The sequence below is a fragment of the Epinephelus moara genome, chromosome 20 (genome assembly GCF_006386435.1).
Source record: "Epinephelus moara isolate mb chromosome 20, YSFRI_EMoa_1.0, whole genome shotgun sequence".
Classification (NCBI taxonomy): Eukaryota; Metazoa; Chordata; class Actinopteri; order Perciformes; family Serranidae; genus Epinephelus; species Epinephelus moara.
Window position 1 is genome coordinate 46,224,561 of NC_065525.1, and position 21,229 is coordinate 46,245,789.

Genomic DNA, 21,229 nt, shown 5'->3' on the forward strand with positions numbered 1-21,229 from the left:
TGTCCCCCTGAACGTCCCTTTGAATGTCCCCCTGAATGTCCCTTTGAACGTCCCCCTGAACGTCCCTTTGTTTGTCCCCCTGAATGTCCCCCTGAACGTGCCCCTGAATGTCCCTTTGAACGTCCCCCTGAACGTACCTGTGTTCGTCCCCCTGAACATCCCTCTGAACGTCCCCCTGAACGTCCCTCCAAACGTTCCCCTGAACATCCCCTTGAACGTCCCCGAGTGTCCTCTGAACATCCCCTTGAACGTCCCTCTGAACGTTCCCCTGAACATCCCCTTGAACGTCCCCCTGAACGTCCCCCTGAGTGTCCCTCTGAACATCCCCTTGAACGTTCCCCTTAACGTCCCTCTGAACATCCCCCTGAACGTCCCTCTGAACGTCCCCCTGAACGTCCCTCTGAACATCCCCTTGAACGTCCCCCTGAGTGTTCCTCTGAACGTCCCCCTGAACGTCCCTCTGAACATCCCCCCCTTATGTATTTCTCTAACATGGAAGTTTATATACTATATGATAATATATTATAATAATTCAGATAATTCTGGTTGTTGTTTTATCGCCCAGCAGTTTTACAGATAAGTGACAGAAAATCAGGTTATCAACAGGCCGTTGGACCCATCAGTGACAGCCAGTCAGGTTATCAACAGGCCGTTTACCGATCAGTGACAGCCAATCAGGGCTCAGTATGACCTCACTGACATTTTGATGTCTGAACATAAAAATATTGGCACAGTTTCACACTCATGAGACGTTAAGATGAGCTGACTGTTTCTGGCTGGAGGACTAACAGGAAGTTGAACTCTAATTAGATTTAGTTTGGTTATTGATCAGTTATCTGTTGATCATTTGTCGTTCAGATGAGTCCGTTACAGAAACTCTCTGATGAAAAAATGTGTTGGTCGGTCGATGAATCATTTCAACAGCACAACTTGTTTTCCAGTAACTTGGCTCAAGGACAAACTGGCATGAAGCAACTGGAGTTCCTGGAGAGACTCAGTGACACGCAGGTCATGTGACGCAGCAGGTGCAGCGTGTGTGCTGAACACCAGGGACAGAGATCATGTGTGTTTGCATGAGAGGCGGGATGTGTTTTGTGAGGGCTGTCATGGTGTTGACGTAACCCCTGAGGTTTACCAGCCGTCCTTCATAAATGCCGTGGATATTGACGGGGTCAGCAGAGTCAGCGGGGCAGAGCTCAGCAGCTGACAGCGGAGGAAGGGTTACTTCAATTCCTTCATGTCACAGAAGCCTCAGAGGAAGAAACAAAGTCTTCCTCAGCTGCAGGAGTCAGTCTGATGAACGCAGATCAATAGAAGACCAACAAATGACAGATTCACTGAGCTGTGGTCTTTGCATCTTTTCATGATTCATTTCAGTTGAACAGCTTGTTTTGGTTCTGTAGTTCAGAATTACAGGCCTGAAAAGAACCAGTTGTGTCTTCCTTTAGATCTGTTGTCACGAAACCCCAAATTAAAGTCTGAGACATGATGCTGGTATGAAAAGGAAGAGATGTCATAAAGCCTTTTTATCTGAACTGTTTGTCTAGATTCACTGTCAGGATGGTTTTTACAACAACAAGCTGTGTGTTAATAACAAAGTAAAAATTCTTTTTGACTTTCAGTGGACAGAAACTGAGATGAATCTGAATCTGAATGTTTCAGTAGAAAGGTACAGTCCCTGCTGCGATCAGAGCTGAAACAGGTGCCAGAGAAAATCCTGCTGCGATCAGAGCTGAAACAGGTGCCAGAGAAAATCTATGTACGATATGAAGTGTGTCTGATGCTGCGTTCGTTTTGTACTCAGAGGTTGGAAATTCCCAGTTCCCAGTCGGAAGTTTAAACTCGAACGCACCCTGAGGTTGGATTTCCAACTCAGAAACTCAAAGCAACCGCATCAGCCACGACTTACGAATTCATGATGGCTGCCGGTCACATACATAGTGAGTAAACACTCTGATAAAGTACTGTTTATAGCAGTTCTGTCTTATTTGTTTTACATTAGCTCAGTCATTCCCATAGTACTGTTAAATTTTTATCCATGGGCATGTTGCTATGCTGTCTGTATGTGCAAAATGCCACATAGAGCGTTATTATCAACTGAACGGCTAGCCCAACAGTAGAACGGTAATGACCATGTTTTTTTCCGACTTATCCACCGTTGTCAACTAGAATGCAAAAACTGTTGTCAACTTTGAGTTGATGTTATTCCCACTTCTGACTTCCGACTAGGGTTGGGACTTGTTAGGATTTTAACGATTCCGATTCCTTACTGATTCCTACATTTTTCCTACATTTAAAGTATTTCTGATTATATTCATTATACTTGCTATACTTAAACAAGTATATAATAAACACAAATGCAGTCATACAAATACAAAACCTTTATTCTAACTGTTGCACAGTACAATTAGATGAAAATGGTGTGTATTTCAGATTTAGAGCTTGTATCATCTCCCTTAGAATATATAGCAACAAAAAGTGATTCTCTGATTTCTACAGTAACACTGTTATCTCAAATTAACCACAGCAATGTAATAAAAAAATACTTATATGCATTCATGCTTGGGCACTGTTATTTACGTGACAACACCTGAACAGAACACACACACACACACACACATTGGCTGTTTGTTTCTACCGCTCTCAGTCTCAGTCTCGGACCTCCCACCGCCCGCCTCCGCCTTGAATAAACGCTGAAATTAAAATTAAAGAGGGAGACAGGTTTTTCCTATTTTATCTTATTTTGTTATATTTCTCCCTCTCCCCTCGCTGGAAGCGTCGGACCTCCCGCCACCCGCTCCCGTCTCAAACACGGAGGTCTCCCTCTCCGCTGAGCACCCACGGTGCATGCCCGGCCTGTTAAATAGCTTGTAACCATGACAACTGTGAGACACAAACTCAGTGCTTTAGTCATTAAATAATGTTGGGCTCGGTCGGGTTCAGACAGAAATATGCGGCCCGTGCCGCACTCTAATGGAAATGCACATGACGTTTTTTGTTTGTTTTTTTACAATCTAGGAACTGTTTGCAGAAACCGTTACTCCAAAAGTGATGGAATCGGTTCCAGAACCGGAACTTTGGACCCGGTTCCAAAAAAGAAACGGATCCGGATCCCAACCCTACTTCCGACCTCCGAGTACAAAACGAGCGCACCATGAGCGCAGCTGATCGGTGCCATCAGACTCATGTCGGTCTGATCTGAGGACCCGCCTGCTGATCCACATGGAGCTGTATTTGTCCTAAAAATGTGGCTTCAGGTTTGAGAACTCAAACTACAGAGAAGAAGGACTCAACATGTTTGGGGACTTTGTTGGATGATGTGCTGCAGACTGTTGGAGGGAATGATTAATATGTACTAACAGTCGATGCAGACGCAGGTTCAAACTGACAGATCTGATGCTCTTTGCATAAACTCAGTCAGTATGAAGAGGAAGTCATGTTAAGCTTGTATGTAGATCACATGTAGGTAACATGTTGTGTTCAGGGTCACATCTTTCAGCCTCAGCAGCTGTTTTTGGTACTCGCGTTGTGTTAAAGTCTGTTCCTGTATTACACAGTGACTGAGATTGATTTCATGTTAGTGACTCATACGGTCACGTAAAAGCCCAAAGCATCACCCATCCACCCCGTCTGTAACAGGTGGACAGGTGTCCCTTTATCTCATCCATCCACCCCGTCTGTAACAGGTGGACAGGTGTCCCTTTGTCTCATCCGTCCACCCCCGTCTGTAACAGGTGGACAGGTGTCCCTTTGTCTCAATGTGTCCAAAAAGCATCAAGCTTGTTTCGATGTTCCTTTTGACACCAAACACTGTATCAGGTCTCAAATTGAAAAATGTCCAACAGTACGTCTGCAGTTCCACACATGCTTTGACTGCTCTGACTCAACCAATCAATATTCCGGAGTCATCAGCACCACCCTGCAGGTGAACACCTCACTTTTCATGGGAGGCTGTGTACACAGTGTCAGCATCAGGAAGGCTAATTTAATCAGTGGGAGTTCAGCTCGTTATGTAAGTCTCTCAGGGCTGGAGAGCGAACTCACAAAGTGAAGTGCCTCTATTGTCCTCGGAGATTTAAGTTTATGGGACAACAGAATATTTTTATAGCTGCACTCTGCTTTTAGCTGATGCTGTGTTTCAGGTGCACTTACCTCTGAGCCACAGCAGAATAATGTGAGATATAATACATGGCAAACAAGACCACCATATTCTCCTCTGATGTACAGGAGCAGGTGCAGATAGTTTCTGTTGGCGTACAGTTAATACGCACTTAATCTCCACCTCGTATCAGAGATCTCACCATGTGAAGGTGCTGCCACAAACAAAACACAAAACAAGACACGTGAAAACAAACAAAAACCAAAAACTCTTTGATAAACAAGTCAATGTGAGTTTTACAGTTTATTCATTAAAGGAAATATCAGTCATGAGTTATCAGATAATCATTTGTCTTCATGTGTTTGATGAAACCTGATTTATAAATAAGTTCTGTTGATTAAACTTTAGGCTCCGCCCTGTGAAACAAGCCCCTCCCCCTGTCGGCTGTGGAGCGCCATGTTTCTGTCTGTAATAACACAAACAGCAACAAGTTTAATGAACCTGACGAGTAATTCATCAAATAGATCGAACATTATCTTCATCACATTAAGTCACAATTTTAGTTTGATGACGTGTGGCAGCTTGTTAATAAGTGATCATATATATTTGATCCGTTACATCACTGCTTGGGTGGCACGGTGGTGTGGTGGTTAGCACTGTCGCCTCCCAGCAAGAGGGCTCCCGGTTCGATCCCCGGTGTGGTGACTCTAAATTGTCCATAGGTGTGAATGTGAGTGTGAATGGTTGTCTGTCTCTATGTGTCAGCCCTGTGATAGTCTGGTGACCTGTCCAGGGTGAACCCTGCCTTTCACCCAGTGTCAGCTGGGAAAGGCTCCACCCCCCAACGACCCTCACGAGGGTGAAGCGGTTAGAAGATGGATGGATGGACATCACTGCTTTCCATGTTTTTTAGTAATAATAATTTGTTGAATTTATGGTTTTATTGGGTCACTAGGAGGTGGACTCACAGCCAGCTAAGTGTTTGAGATATTATGGTCTGGCACAGTGGTTATAGTCGCTGTGAGACACACGGAGGGTCGGACAGAGATAAATCAGCCTCCTGCTGCAGCTGCTCTGAAACCAAAACAATGAACTAAAGACTCTAAAATGCTGATAATTCTGTTTGGGCTCAAACCACTTTGTCACATGTCGCTCATTTCATGTATTTATGTAAGTGTTGTGGACTCGCATTTTGGCTGTCACCATCTTGGATTTTTGGAGCCAGAAGTGACCATATTTGGACAAGAGGGTGGAGCTAATGTTGGCTGCTTGAGGAAGAATCTGATCATCTGTCGTTAACCATGAATGTGTCAGACTTTGTTTGGTCTCTGTCTGTGAGAATAAGAGAATCCAGAGCTGTGAGGAACATTATGAACATGTCTTTTATTATCTGTGTTAAAGGGCTGCTGTTTAAAGCTTTTAGCTCTGCTCTCAGTATTTTATCTCTCAGCTCAGGTCATCGTTTCCTCAGCTCCTCTGCACCGACACCATCACGTCTATTATATCTCTGAACCTCGCTGCATCATAAACAGCCTCTCAGGACGCCGACAGACGTGAATTTATCAGTTTCCCATTCAGCAGCAGAGCTTCACACATCAGCTGATAGATGACCAGGTCTTTGTGTTAACGTGTCTGATCGATCTCTAAATTTACTGCTCGGTTCACAGAGAAGATTTAAGGTGTCCTTAGCGCTCATAAATACCTCGTCACCATGTCATCGTCCAGCAGAGCGATCAGAGTTGACGGGTTTAACATGTTGCATTTATTTCATAAGCTCTTTATGAATTCTGCATGCAGCTGTTGGTTCTGACACGTATGTGTGAATGAAAGATGGTTTTATTTTTCTATCGTCATGTTATGATTAACATGAGTATTAACTGTTGTGTATCATGTGTTGATTTATTGTCTGACGTCACAACGTTGTGTTTAATATGATGTAATAAGATGTTTTTTCTTCACACTCAGACGTTTGGCTTTTCTCTGTTTTGTGGAGCAGTTTAAGAAGCATCTGTTTCTAGTGAATAAATTCACATTAACATAATAAACCATTCATATAATAATGATGTTGATGGTGTATTAATCCTGTTTGCATCATTTCCTACTAATGTAATTGAAGTCCTTATGTAACATTTTCCTGTCGGAGTAATTCAGATGTTTTAGTGTGATCCATTAAGACGTCCTTCATACATATTCATGCCTTTTAGAAATGTATCGGCACAGCCAAATAATGTGGGTGGAGAGATTTCTTTTTATTTATATTCTGCTGTTTTCTTATAAATACAATTAATTTGACATCAGCTTATCAGTTTCTGAAGAAAGAAGAAAAAAGTTTGGTTAAAAAAGGTCACAGTATGAACTGTGTGTTTTCACCTTTAACAGGTCGTAAGGATTTCCTCCACGTCTTTAATCTTAATGTAACGTGACATCACCTGGATCGACCCAGGTGTCTGTTATCAGTCAAACAGCACTGAGTTTATCGCTGGCTGTCGGACTGTGAAAGTCTCAGTCGTAACCCACGGCTCTGTCAGGACGATCTGTTTTCCTACAACTGATCGATTAGATTTCCATCCTGTTCAGACGATCATTAATTCATCGTGTTATGTAGAAACAGTGAGCGTATCGTCCTGAGGGATGTTACTATCTGCAGCGTTGTGTGTTTTTGTCCTGTAACACACACACTCTCTGGCAGCATGAGGAACACCTGCTCCAGTCCTGGGCCGCTCTCCTTCCTCGTGGATTCAGACCAAAGGTTCTCTGTGATCCTCGAAACCTTTTCTGCGTTTTACTCTGTCGCGATTTTCTATGGCCGCCTGTCAAACATTCATGTGTAAATGTGAGTGGAGTCCCCTGTGGGCCACCGTAGGTGATTCATCAGGCCTTAAATTAAACTCTGTGCTGTGGATGTTTGTTTGTTTTTTTTATTGGTACCTGACGAATCACCATATGGCCTGCAGCAGCTGAGAGTGTCGACGTTACGCAGCCAGCAGGAGGAGAGAAGACCAAACTCCTCCGACCCTGCAGCACAAACTGGATTTAATTTAAACCACGTGTGTGAATGTGTTGGTTTAAACTGTGTTTTCTAACAGACGTCTCAGCTGTTTGTCCGGTCGGAGTCTTCAGGCAGAGCTTCAGCAGTTCAGCTGCAGGTTGAGACACGAGTGCAGTAACTGATCATGACTGTCTAAGTTTTATTTTTTTTAAAGATTATTTTTTGGGCTTTTTTGCCTTTATTGTATAGGACAGAGTGAAAGGGGGTGAGAGAGAGAGCAGGGGGGTGACAATTCAGAAATGGTCACAAGCCGGAGTCGAACCTGCGACCGCTGCAGCGAGGCATCGCCTCTGTACATGGGGCGCCAGCACTATCCACTACCCTACCAATGCCCTGACTGTCTCAGTTTTAAATGTTGAGATTCCAGAAAGGGCATACTGACTAAAGATGGTTAAAGGTGTTTGATTGACTGGTGTGTCAGCTGATTACACCCAGGTCTGCTCCTTCTGGGCTTCACTGTCACAAACTTAAACACAAAATCCAAATCTGGGGAAAAATTCACAAACTCCTGAACTGGAGACAAAATAACTGGGATCCAACAGGATTACAGAAAATCTACTGGTGTGATGTTCATGAAACTTGGTGGGAGGGTGTATCAGAGGTCGAGGAAGGCACCAGAGCAGATCCATGAATCACGTTTTAGTTTTTTGAACACCATGTGACTGAGTATTTGGCCTGGGTGGAGGTCTGCCCTCCTTGTGAGTACTGGTTGTGGGGGAGGTGGCTGAGCTGACGGCAGGAACACTAACTGACATCAGTGTGAGCTGAGGAGACGGCAGCGTGTTGAGATGTGACATGTTTCATGTGACATGTTGTGTGTAGTCGTCATGCTGTGATCTAATAATGATGTTGTAAGTCCCTGTCATGGAGCTGCTGCTGTTGTGTCTCCAGGGAAACCTCGTCATCCCATAGCGTTTGATCCACTGTGACATCAGGCAGGAGTTTGTGCGGCGTTGAAGGTGCTGTTTCTACTCATTATTGTTGGAGATGAGAGAAGGTTTCTGAACCTTTACACACACAAGGTCTGTTTAAGTGTTGGTGACTGATAATCAGCTGTGCAGCAGCTTTCGTCACAGTTTTGGTGGGGGTGGTGATGACGGCCACTGTGTGTAACCTCGAATCAGGAACAGGAATCTACTGACTGTTTACTGACCTCAGATCAGGTCTGTTCAAACTTCAGTAAAAACATCAGCATCACTGTCAGCTGTCTGATGTGAGGGTTCAAGCTCCTGTTCACCTAACACGCACACACACATACACACACACACCCATGTTGTTTACCCTGTTGGAGGCTTTCACACTCTGGTTGAGGCGTAGAATAACTGATGGAGGCCCCCGCCTGAACTGTGCAGTCTTTTGTGCTGAGCGTGTCACTTTGGTCACACAGGGCAGTTTGGGTGTGGTTGGTCGGGGGGGGGGTCCTGCAGCCTCTCCTCACATTCTGCACAGGGCTGGGAACGTCAGGGACATCAGGGTGGAGAGTCTGAACAGAGCCTGTGGGGATTGATCGTCTCATGTCGCTGTGAACACGGCGATAGTATTTACAGAGCAGCGAGGTGGCTAATTCTGTCTCCTGTGTGTCTCCACCCTCTGTCACTGCAGTCATAACCAGAAGACCACCACGTTTCGCCATCCTGTGACGGGACAGATTTCTCCAGAGAACATGGACTTTATCCTGCAGGAACAGTGAGTGATCAATTTTGTTTCTTCTGTCACATAAAAACGAAAACACACACATGATTTTTCTGCAGCTGAAACATGTCAACACTCAAACTGCCTGAAAACTTACTGTATGTTCATCAGTCAGGCTGTGAGCTGCTTTTATTATCTCTTTCTTTAAAGTGATGAGGTGATGCTGAGCAATGAGACAAATCTGACTGATGATTTGTTTTAGTGTCGTTTCTTGTTGTCTGACCTTCTGTTTGACTTTGGAGACATCCTCACAGTCATCATGTACATATTCTTCTCAGTTTATCAGGTTATTCTTGTGTACTGAGAGTTTCTGGCAGGTTTGAGGTTCAGAGCTGTTTTTAGTAAAGATGTGGGCGTTTGATTTCACTGCCTCTTAAATAAAGAAGTGAAACTGTTGGATGTGTGAAGAGCACGCCATCGCTGCTCAGTGACGCTGCTGCAGGAGTCTGTAAAATCTGTCTCTTCCATCAGAGTTTGAACTTTTAGTTTCATCTGTTTTTTAACTTTATGAAAGTTTGATGAGAAGATCGATTTGTTTCATTATTATGTTAGCTTAGCATTGCTTAGCATAAAGACTGCAGACAGCAGAGATAAACATCTCATGGTGATTTAAAGACTGCAGGAAGTTACTGATCTGAGTCACATTGCCTCGTGTATCGACCAATCATGTTTGAGTGGCAGCTAAACACGGTCTGTGAGGACTGCATTGGCTGAAAGGGAATTTCGTCAAACATTGATTAAGTTTATGATAGGGCTGAACACGACTTAAAGTTATGTCCGCTGAATCAGATTTGGCTGTTCGAAATAAATTTTTAATTATTTGTTCCTTTTTTTTTTCCCTCCACGAAGAGTTTGAACCGCGCTCAGTGGAGCGTTCAGGGTGACAGCAGCGTTCACATAATATAGTAAACGAATCAGGTTAGCCCTCTGAGCTAATGTGTGCTGTCTCTGTCTCACTCAGACTCACCCTGGGTCTGTGTCTGTAGCTGTCTTGGTCTCACTCAGACTCACCCTGGGTCTGTGTCTGCAGCTAAATCTGCGGACCAAAACACACTGACTGACAAACAATCAGACAAACAAAAATACGCGACTCCTCGACTTTCAGAATTTGAGTATTTAAATCTTTAGCCTTCAGGGTGCAGCTGTAATTTATACTGTCATATTAAAAATGATTCATCTGCGCTGATGTGCAGAAATCTGTTTTCAGAAGTTAAAGCAGCATCACCGCTGCACAGATCAAGTCTCAGCCTGGATATTGGTTTTCTAAACTGAATCCACTGAAGTATTGGTGGTTGTGTCAGAGGCGTATAAACAGGATATAACCTGTTAATCACTGAGCTTTAGACGAGCTGGTGGTCGGATGTGTTTAACTTTAGATCCAGGCTCGTTGTTTCCTTCTGTGTCTGGTCTTACAGTTAAACAAAAGTAATCAGCTGTGATCAGTGAAGCAGAGGATGGATTTCAGGTGACACCTCTCTGATGTCCAGGGTGCACAGAGAAAAGAAAAAGTCTAAAGAAATAAAACTGCAGCAACAGTTTTAGTATTTAAAACAACTTTATCATCGGATCAATGTGTTTCATCAGGTCGTGATTAGTTCAGATATCAGAGTGGTTTTAATCTTGTCACCTCAACAAAAAACTGAATGAGTGCATTTCCTAAAATGTTGCTTTAATGCTGAGCTGAAGGGTATGTTGGTGTTCACAGTGTAAGAATTCAAAAATATTTCTATATTAGTTTAGTTTAGTTTAGTTTATTTAGTCTTTTGCAAGGAAATTCTTTTTTTTACAGTCAGTGCAAAACATTAACAGAAAAACGGGGGTTACATGACGTTAACAGTTACATAGACATACAAACACACCACAGGCTGGAACATTGTCAGACAGATGTTATTCATACATTTAGGGCATGCAGAGCTGCAGGAATGGAACTCTTATTGAACTTGGCTTTTTTTGCACAGAGGTAGCCTGTATGTACGGCCAGAGGGGAGGGTAATGAAGTATTGGTGGAGTGGATGGTCAGGGTCCTGTGTGATTCTAAGTGCTTTACGGGTCAGAGATGAGCTGACACTGTCAGATAGGTTAGGAGTAGTTCATTCTCAGAACCCATCGGCTGTATTCGGCATCTGACTTCCAGCAGACGGCGATACAGCCTCTGGGGGCAGTTCCTCGATTTTTTGGCATTCCGGTTTGAGGAGGCGAATTTCCGTTTCCGACTTCCGTTTATATATAAGTAAATATGCTGAACCATTGTGATGGATTCAGAGTTTGCAGTGACGCCAATTATGTTCCACCTCGTTAGTTCACTGCACGGAGCGTTTAACCTGGCAACAACTGCAACCGGCTCAAATGTGATTGGTCAATATCACGCGGACTACAAACAGCTTAGCACCGGAAACCAGGGCTCTTCCGCTCTTCTTCTGGAGGCAAGATCTCTGGGGTTTGCCTACAGACTCTACATTCACTGAATGTAGAGTCTGTATATAGAGACTCTAGTTAAGCCCAGAATATCTATCTCTGAAGCTAAAAGAAAACATAGACACAGTCCTGATTCCTTTATAACAGGTCGGAGGTCTTTCACACCTGATCAGGAGACATTTCACTGTCTTTGTGTAGATAAAGATTTCTGAACCCAACACCAGACGTTCACCACAATACGGACCATCTCTGTCTCACAATAGATCTCACACTCTTCTCTCCGGCTGCCCCACATTGTAAAGTAGGTCAATAAGACTGAGGAAATTTACATAAACACATCCTGCAGCTTGAATATAGAAAAACACCTCGACTATAATCCAAAGACAAACAAGGGAAAAACAACACTCTTCAGGAAGCTTTGCAGAGGGGCTGGATTAGTTAATGGTTGTGTGGTTTTGTCAGAGCCAAAAGAAAAATGACTCCCATCTTGCTGTGGGCACTGTGAACCAGTTTGTGTGGAAAAAAGCTCAAATGGCAGTGATATGTTTGACAGCGTTCACAGTGTTTTCAGTCCACTGACTGCAGTTCTGTAGGCTCCAGCCCTTCTACACAAATCCACCTGCACACACCCTCAGGAGGGAGAGTAGAGTCTGGATGTCAGCCTGCAGAATACATTCAGCAAAAAGCAGCAAACTTAAAAAACAAAAACAGAATTGAATTTATTCCTCTGCAGCAGTCGTGGTGCTGCTGAACATTTGTCTTTGCTGCAGGGACGGGAGACTCAGAGCAATGAGAGAATATGAATTTAAAATCAACAGGACAGTTTTATATTTGACTCACAGTTTGACGTCAGGTCGCAGGGTCACAGCTTGACCTGCTGTTGTGGATGACATCATTATGGATTTTGATAAGAGGCTGCCTTTCTATGATACAAACATTATGTTTGGTAAATTGCTTTCAATACTTGCTTATAACCTTTTTATAACTGTCTTTGGTTTTAAGTCAGACCCTCAGAGATGACAGAGGGGTCGTAAAGGAAGCGCATGAGGACCCTTTGCATGAATATTCTGTGTTTTCAGCTCCTCTCTCACATGGACATATTTATGCTGACAATACCATCTTGTATCCCATTGGTTTGGTTTTACATATCACAAGTGTGATAGATTTACTCTTGTATAATTTAATATACACAAAATGACAAATAGAACAAAGAGATGATGCAGAGAACCCAGTCGATGAATCTGAAGTCTCAGCCTGTTAAAAGATGTCACGACAATGTCACAGTGTTGCAGAGAACATTAAAAAAAATAACACACAGAAAATAAAAAAAAACACTAAAGTGATGCAAACTAATATTATATAAATATAAAAAACAGCAGCAATATAAACCAAAAGCACAATGTGTGTAAAGTGTTAAAGTGTGTTTGTCAGGAGGATAAGATAAGATAACAACTATTTCCAGGGCCAGCCCTGGACATCTGGGGGCCCTAAGCAGGATAAGCTCCAGGGGCCCTACTTTGCCATAAATAGACACAAAACCAGATACCGTATGCAATCATAAACCTTATGCATTACATTTTTACCTCTATTAACATGATGGGCCATAGTTTACTGCTACACTCACTCACTCACTCACTCACTCACTCACTCAAGAACAGATGTTGGGTGGCTTTGATCAGCAGTTACAACTCGATCTGAGGAGTAAAATCAGTTGCAAAAGCTTTAGTAACTTTTGTTCCACAATTTGGCAGCAAACATGAAACTTACCAAATGTATCAGTGGAACCAGCCCCAGGGGCTGAAGATGAGTCAGCTTCAGTGTGGGATGATGATGATGATGATGATGATGGGCCTGGTAGGAAAAAAAACTAACATTTATCATTAAGAATTTCTTGTAGTCTCTTACTTTATATCAGTATCTTAATCATTTTATCTAAAAATCATACATGAGTTCAAATTGTTGTGAACAAAGACATTATTAATTTACACATCTGAACATGTGTCCTCTGTGGATGAACCAGGAGGAGGAGTGTTGCTGTGTGAGAATTCAAATAGAACATACATAACATGCAGAGGGATGAAATATAAGCAATTATTAACATCCATGAACAAGAAGACAACACAGTGAACTGTAATTTTAAAACATTTTCACTTCCCAGTGCTTTCATCCACTCTGGTTCCACCACCACCAAAATATTTGAGTATTGCTTCTTCTGAAAAAGTGATATATTAATTACTTTATTTGTTTCAATAACAATTATTGTAAAAACAGAATTGTGCTTAAAGAATTTTTTAATCCTTTCATACTGTTCATATTCTGACCTCCACAGTATGACTGACTGATATGTTGTGCATCCCGACCAATGCTGCTTTTAATGTTTTCCATGAGTTATCTTGAAAGTAAAGGATGTACCACCCTTGCTGAATGATAGGCTTCACCATAATCACTTGAAACTCTACACTGAGTGCATTAGTCAAACAACAAACTGGTCTGCAGAAACACATACTGCACATACTCACCAAATCGCCCATCCTGGTGACACGTTGCTTTACTTGACTTTACCTTGAACATGTTTCTTTGCCTCCTCCACCTTTTTTTCTTCCTCTTCTCCGCTCCTGAGGGATGTGTCCGCTTCGACATCTTCGTAGACGGTACTGCGCATGCTCTGTTCAGTGAACGGCACCTGCCCCCTGGTCCGTGGGGCCCTGCCCTGCTACAGGTCACGTTATATATGTTGACCATTGATGTTGACTCAATAGTCTTCGTTGCCAGTTTTTTTGATCAAACAAACATGTAGATCCTCACATGCTGCCCTATGAACAATTAGGCTGCAGTTCATTGTAAATAACAGGGTTGCCAGGTCTGTGCAGAGGTGTGACAGTCAGTCAATTCAGTTTATGGTGCATCCATCTGGGGGCCCCTTAGTGGCCGGGGGGCCCCAAGCAGCTGCTTAACTCACTTATAGGGAGGGCCCGGCTCTGCCTATTTCACACGTTTACCAAGCTGCAGACACAGACCCAGGATGAGTCTGAGAGAGACGGAGACAGCACACATTAGCTCAGAGACCCTCGCTGTAGTTGCAGTAGGTGGTGGTCAAACAAAGATCCAGCAGGTCACAAATGTGGTCTGGGGTGAAGTTGGTTCTGTCTGGAAGGGGGCTGTCTTGTAGCAGATGTTTCCTCACTGTCTTAACTGCTTCTTTGGTGGGAATGCAGGTGGAAAGTGAAGTGACGTCATATGATACCATAGTTTCGTCAGAGTCCAGTGTTATCTCTGGTCTTGTTGGTAAAATCCTGAGAGTTCCTTAAATGGTGTGGAGTGTTACCAACCAAGGGAGGTGATTGGAGATGTTGTACATAACTGAGTTGATGCTGCTGATGATGAGTCTTAGTGGTGGTCCTTCCTTGTGTATCTTGGGGAGTCCGTAGATGCATGGCATGGCCTCACCAGGGTACAGTCAATAACACAGCGGTCTGTCCGATGGTGAGGTTGGAGGGTGGTGTTTTTGCTCCAGTGAGAGCGGCTGATACTTTTAATCTCAGTTGTTCTGCCTCTGTGTCTGCCAGCTTGTTGTTTCTGATGGCTGACTCTGTTGCAGTAATAAGATCTACCACTGATATCTGTTCTGGTGTTACGGCAAAGTTCAGTCCCATGTCCAGGACATCCTTTTCTGGTTGAGTGAGCTCCCTGTCTGATAAGTTTTTCACCCACTACTCATGTATGTCCAGATGTGCTGTGTTGTGATCCTTGTTTCTCCAGGTCAGAACGTCTGTTCTATTGGAGATGTTATGACGAGACTGTAGTGTCAAGAATTTTTGTGTCTGTCGTTTTTTGCCTTTGGCGTGTTGCGAAGTTTGTGCCTTCTCAACAAACTTGGAGACATCCTCCAGGACTTCCCTGGGTAGAAGTGCTGTCAGTTCTTCCAGTATCTGTTCCGTCTTGGATTTAAGTGCATCAATGGTGAAGTGAATGTGTCTCACTCTCTCATAGAGCAGCTGGTTCTGAGCCCTCTGAAGGATAGTGTCAGCCCTGTGTCCTTTCATGGTGGAACCCAAGTGTAGGCTGTGGCTCAGAGGTAGAGCGGGTCGTCCACCAATTGAAAGATCAGCGGTTCGATCCCGGGCTCCTCCAGGCTGCATGTCGAAGTATCCTTGAGCAAGATACTGAACCCCAAATTGTTCCAGATGGCTGTTCCATCGGCGTGTGAGTGTGTTAAAAAACTGAGTAGCAGGCACCTAGTATGGTAGCCTCGGCCACCAGTGTTAATGTGTGTGTGAATGGGTGAATGTGACTCATAGCGTAAAAAGTGCTTTGAGTGGTCAGATGACTAGAAAGGCGCTATACAAATGCAGGTCCATTTACCATTTAAGGATGATCCTATGTTGCCTGCATCTCAGATTGAAACGCAGTTGTTTCCTGAAATCAGCCATCTTCCTAGATGTTCTTTCAAATTCCCATACCAGTCGAAGGGCATTCTTCCCAATGGCAACTTGTCGGTGAAGATTCTCAGTCACCCAGGTCATGGTAATCGTAAGTGCTATATTGTAGGCAACTGGACTTCTTTACGTTTCTTGAAGACGTTTCGCCTCTCATCCAAGAAGCTTCTTCAGTTCTACAGGACTGGTACGAAGTGACCAGTTGAAGTTACCATGACCTGGATGAATGAGAATCTTCACCGACATATTATTACGGCGTATACAAGTTGTACATTTAGGAAATGAGCTATGTTCACTTATTGACTCGACCGTTAACTCACCAGGTCCTCTCAGAGTTACTGTCTGCTGCTGATCTCCATCAGCACTCATTCATTCATTTAAAACTTATTCTGAACTCTAAAAAGACAAAATAGATTTACTTCACAAGAACATCAGTGACTCTACATTAAATCTCTCCCTCAGAATCTGATCACGGAACAGAGTCATAAACACTGAGAAGTTTAGTTGAACATCAGATGAACTCGTGATATTCATCAGTTAAACTCAGCGCTCCTGTGCGTTTGTCCTGCCGCTGTAGATGACCAACAGTTTCCAGAAGTTTCCACCTCACCGCTGAAATGAGACGATCATCAGTCTAAAGTTAGAAACTCTTCTCAGGATGATTTTCCTCCTGACACTTAAACGATAGTTTTAATCAGAGTCTCTGTGTGTGATGACTCGTCCTGCTGAGATCTGTTGAATCTGCTCTCACACATAAACACATGCTTGATGTCAAGGAGATTTCCTGAATAAACAAAGCTTATCACACTTGTTGTCACTTATTTTGGCTGATTAGCTCTGTGAGGGGGAGCGCACACCGTCAGACGACTTACTCACTGACTTCCTGTGTCTTTTATGAGTCTGGAGTTTTTTTGTTTTTTTTTTACCTCAGCTGCGAAGCTGCAAAGCTTCACTCCTCTAAAATAACCTGTAGAGAGGTCTAAAAGGTTTTATCAGGCAGAGTAAGAAAACAAAGCTGTACTTCCTGTAAAATAACCTGCAGAAAGGTTTTATCAGTCAAAAATAAAACCTGTGCGTGGGTGTGCAGGACCTTGAAACACAAACTGGAAATTCGGGACAAAACAGCTCTTGATTCGAGAGGAGCAGAAGAGACTTTCATGAGACTGGTTCCTTCAGCCTCTCACCTGCTGTCTGATGTGAATCCTCACAGCTCCATAAGCAGGACGCTGTGAAGCTTTCACCTCGAGTTCATGGACCTGAGATCAGCGGTGTCAACCTGCAGGCTCAGAACTGAAGGCCTGACGTCCTTCACTCAGTTAAAGACTCTGTCCTGCAGAAATGTGTCTGATTTGACTAAATTAAACTTAAGCAGAGCGAAAAATTTGGTTGCTCCTCAGATTTAATGAGGGAGTCTTTATCACATGAATTTTTCGCTCTGCTTAAATTTAATTTAGTCAAATCAGACACATTTCTGCAGGACAGAGTCTTTAAGTGAGTGAAGGACGTCAGGTTTTTCCTTATCCGCTGTGAGGGTCATAAGGACAGAGGGATGTCGTATGCTGTAAAGCCCTGTGAGGCAAATTGTGATTTGTGATATTGGGCTTTATAAATAAAATTGATTGATTGATTGATCAAGTCGCAGCTTTTTGATTTTCACTGGACAGATCTGTTCATGTTGATGATTTTAGGAACATTATTTCCTGTGTTCATGTGTTTGTTGTGGAAACAAAAGACATCACCTAAAAAACAAATCTACCTTCATGTCCCCACCTTCATCCATGATGGGTGACATGTTTGTGACGTAGCTTGGACTCTTCCATGTTTGTTCTCTTGTGGCAGTCGGTGGTAATCGTCTCGCTTTTATTGTCTTAAATTAAAAGTCTGTTTTTCCTGATCAGCTGTGAGGGTCATAAGGACAGAGGGATGTCGTATGCTGTAAAGCCCTGTGAGGCAAATTGTGATTTGTGATATTGGGCTTTATGAATAAAATTGATTGATTGATTTATTGATTGATTGAAAAGGTTTTATCTGGTACTCAAGAAGTGCTTAAATTTAAGTGTCAACATAACAAAGGGCAGAGTTTGGCTCCACTGTTGAAAACAAAACACAACACAACTACTACAGTTCAGTTTGCAGAGGTGCAGCGATCGTCTTGGCTTTAACACTCAGTTCTGTAAAAGTTTAATCGCTACTCAGATTCTGAACAGCTGAGCATTATCATCCAGCTTCATACTCACGGTGAAGAACGTCCTCGAGGGTAAAACAGCAGAGCGCTGGTAGAGACCAGTTAAACCCACACAGAAACATCGACTGAAGAAGCTTCATAACTACAGACACTGTTCACTGATCATCTGGTCAAAAACTCTACATCAGATTTTATCAGACTCTTCTTCTATATTTTATGGGCTCTTTATTTTGGTTCATATAAATATGTGTTGATGAAGATGTCTGATGAAGATATTTGATGAAGATGTGGAGCAGACCTTCTACACTTCTTTATGTCGAACTCGGGAAACACATCACAACAGCGTTTCAGCCTTTCATAAAGTTTCCTTGTTTTTATTTTTGTCTAAGATTAATTTCCGTGCTGTGGTTATCTGTGCTTTATAAACATACTTAAACCAAGCACTGTAATATCACCTTGTTTTTAAGAAGCCTGATTTTATCTTCAGTATGACTTGTGCTGGGAACCAGAGCGTGCCAACATGTGAAGGTTAAAGACAGAGTTTGAGTTTGACAAACAGTCAACCATTGTTGGGCTAACAGTGGTCAGTTGTTGGGCTAACAGTGGTCAGTTGTTGGTCTAACTGTGGTCAGTTGTTGGGCTAACTGGTCTGTTATTGGGCTAACTGTGGTCTGTTGTTGGGCTAACTGGTCTGTTATTGGTCTAACTGTGGCCCGTTGTTGGTCTAACTGTGGTCTGTTGTTGGTCTAACTGTGGTCTGTTATTGGGCTAACTGTGGTCTGTTGTTGGTCTAACTGTGGCCCGTTGTTGGGCTAACTGTGGTCTGTTGTTGGGCTAACTGTGGTCTGTTGTAGGGCTAAATGTGGCCCGTTGTTGGGCTAACTGTGGTCTGTTGTTGGGCTAACTGTGGTCTGTTGTTGGGCTGACTGTGGTCTGTTGTTGGGCTAACTGTGGTCTGTTGATGGGCTAAGTGTGGTCTGTTGTTGGGCTAACTGTGGCCCATTGTTGGGCTGACTGTGTCCCACCTCTACGTGCTGGGCAGGTCTAGGGAGTATTTGGGTGTCAGGAGCTTGGGAGCAATGCACTTTGGGACATGTAGGCACTGTGATAACATCTGAAAAAGAAAATTTATAGAAACTCATCTTCTCTGTAAACACTTGACACACTGAGAAATTTGCCATCAACACTGATATTTATCACTTGATGTGGTGAATTTCTGAGAGTTTAAGATAAGGACAGGTGCTTCGGTGGTTGCCTGGCAACAATGAGAAAAAAAAAAAAGAAAAGACAACTGTAAAGTGTGCGGTCTGATCAGATCTGAGTTTACCCTTACAGGTATCACACAGAGACACAAGATGATGTCTACATTCTCCTCTGACCTTCAAAATAAAAATAACGTGTCAATAACTTTATATTTTAAAGATTAAATCTGAGTTCTGTAAATAAGAACCATGGTGACAAATATTTCCCATCAGACAGGTGTGTTGGTGCAACTTTAAACATGCTCCTGTATATCTGAGAGCATTAATCAGTGAAATAAGACGGGAGCTGCTGAAGGCCACTTCTTTTAATCTCAGTTTATCAGAGCCAATAATCATTAAATCCACTGACCTTGTGTGTGTTATTGCTACAGGCTTTAGTTTAATACTTTTAATTACCTTTTACTTTAAATAATATTCCTGTCTTTATCCCGTGGTCATCGTCCTTGTGCCGTGTCACAGTGATGGGAGTTAAAATGACCAGTTTGATGTTTGGTTGTAAATATTCATGAAGAATCACAGAGATGATGTCATGACTGTTAATGTGTGTGGCAGGCTGAGGTCAGGTGGCTGTGAACCCTGATTATCTAACTACCTTCACCCCCCGTGAACCAGAGAAACGATCCACTGTGAGTCTGTTTAAACCTTTATATTCATCTGAGAAGTTTCAGCTCGACTGAGCTGCTCATCTTCAGCCTCACATTCACACCTTTTACTGAGACCGCTGAGCATCTCAGCTGGAGCCCAGCTCGCCATCCTGACTGCAGCTCATACTCGGGTTATATCTGTCACCTGCAGCTGTGGCGCTGAGCTACATCAGCCACGCTGATGTCAACTTCAACTGTGATGGAGGCGTCAACTCGCAGGTCGTCAAAGCAGAGCTGAAACTCCATCTGAGAGTGTTATTAGCAGCAGGGCGAGGTGTGCATGTGTCTGTATGGTGGCCAGGCCTGCGCACCGGGGGTTATCAGGGATTAAAGTGGCTAAAGTGTCAGGACTTTACAGCTCCTATAGGGGAACCTTATCAGCTCCTATTTTGGCAGCAGGAGAGATGGAATAACTGTCTGGGCCTCAGTAGTTGAAGTGTGTCTGCGTCTATTTGCACCACGTCTGTCTGTCTGTCTTCTTGTCATCAGCTCGTGGGTCATGGAAAACCTCTGTGCTGTGGAAACCAGCGTGAGTTAAAGGCTGTTAAAGTCTTCTGAGTGTGTCCCAGGGTTTGTTGTTGATCCTCACAAAGGAAATTATTTTACATTTACTGCTGATATAAATCTCTCATCTCCTGTTTGTCGTTCAGTAGTTCAGTTTTTTAAGACCAATATTAGAACAACATCCTGTTTCTCTCATGAAGTTTCATATTGTTCAATTATTTTTGCCTTTAAATCTGTTATAGTTCACTGAACCTGCATGTATCTGGAGTAAAACCCTTTAAATGGCTGAAGCAGAAAACATATGTTTGGTGAAACCTTGCTTCTATAAATGGAGGTAAACAGGATCCCTGGCTGAAACTTGCCACATCTTCGTCTTCGTATTAGGGTTAGGGTTAACCCTCGTCCTCTCTCTTATTCTCCTCCATCTCTCATTTTCTCTGGTTGTCCACTGAGGTTTTATTTTTAACCCTTCTTCTACTTGTTGATGAGGGATCTGATGAGAGAGGTTATGTGTGTAATGTGACAAGTGAACACGTGGTGCTTCACAGCAATTCAGCATGGCAGTGCTTCGGTTGACTGTTGCCATGGCAGCAGTGTGGAAATAAAATGAGGAGGTGGTTGTAGACGGATCCTGTGGTCTCATTTTAAAAATCTAAAATACAGTCAGTAGATTTAAAATGTGTTTGAGCTTCTTCCTGTTCTGATGATCCTGCAGACAGGTCATAAATATACTGATATTAGGATGTTTTCTTGTCCCTGCTGAGTCGGTGAGAACAACATGAGCTGAACACTTCGTAAAGACGGTGGAGTTTAACAAACTGAATAAATACCTCTGATATAAACATTAAACTGCTGAACAAGCACAGTGTGTTGATGACGAAGATATCTACTGAAATCTGTCTGTGGTGGTGACAACAACAAGTTTACAGGTGGTAAACAATGG

The 21,229-nt window shown here is 43.1% G+C and overlaps 1 protein-coding gene across 50 annotated transcripts in view; it reads left to right on the forward strand.

Annotated features, from left to right (window-relative positions):
- LOC126408458 (pleckstrin homology domain-containing family A member 7-like) overlaps positions 1–21,229 on the forward strand; it is a 197,382-nt gene that overhangs the window by 87,846 nt on the left and 88,307 nt on the right. For all 50 annotated transcript variants that reach the window (XR_007571862.1, XR_007571867.1, XR_007571855.1 and 47 more), the window contains exon 4: positions 8,751–8,834. Coding sequence is in view for 1 of the 50 variants with exons in the window: in XM_050074018.1 (XP_049929975.1) it covers positions 8,751–8,834 (84 nt within the window). In the remaining 49 variants the exon portion in view is untranslated. The remainder of the gene's footprint in view (positions 1–8,750; positions 8,835–21,229) is intronic.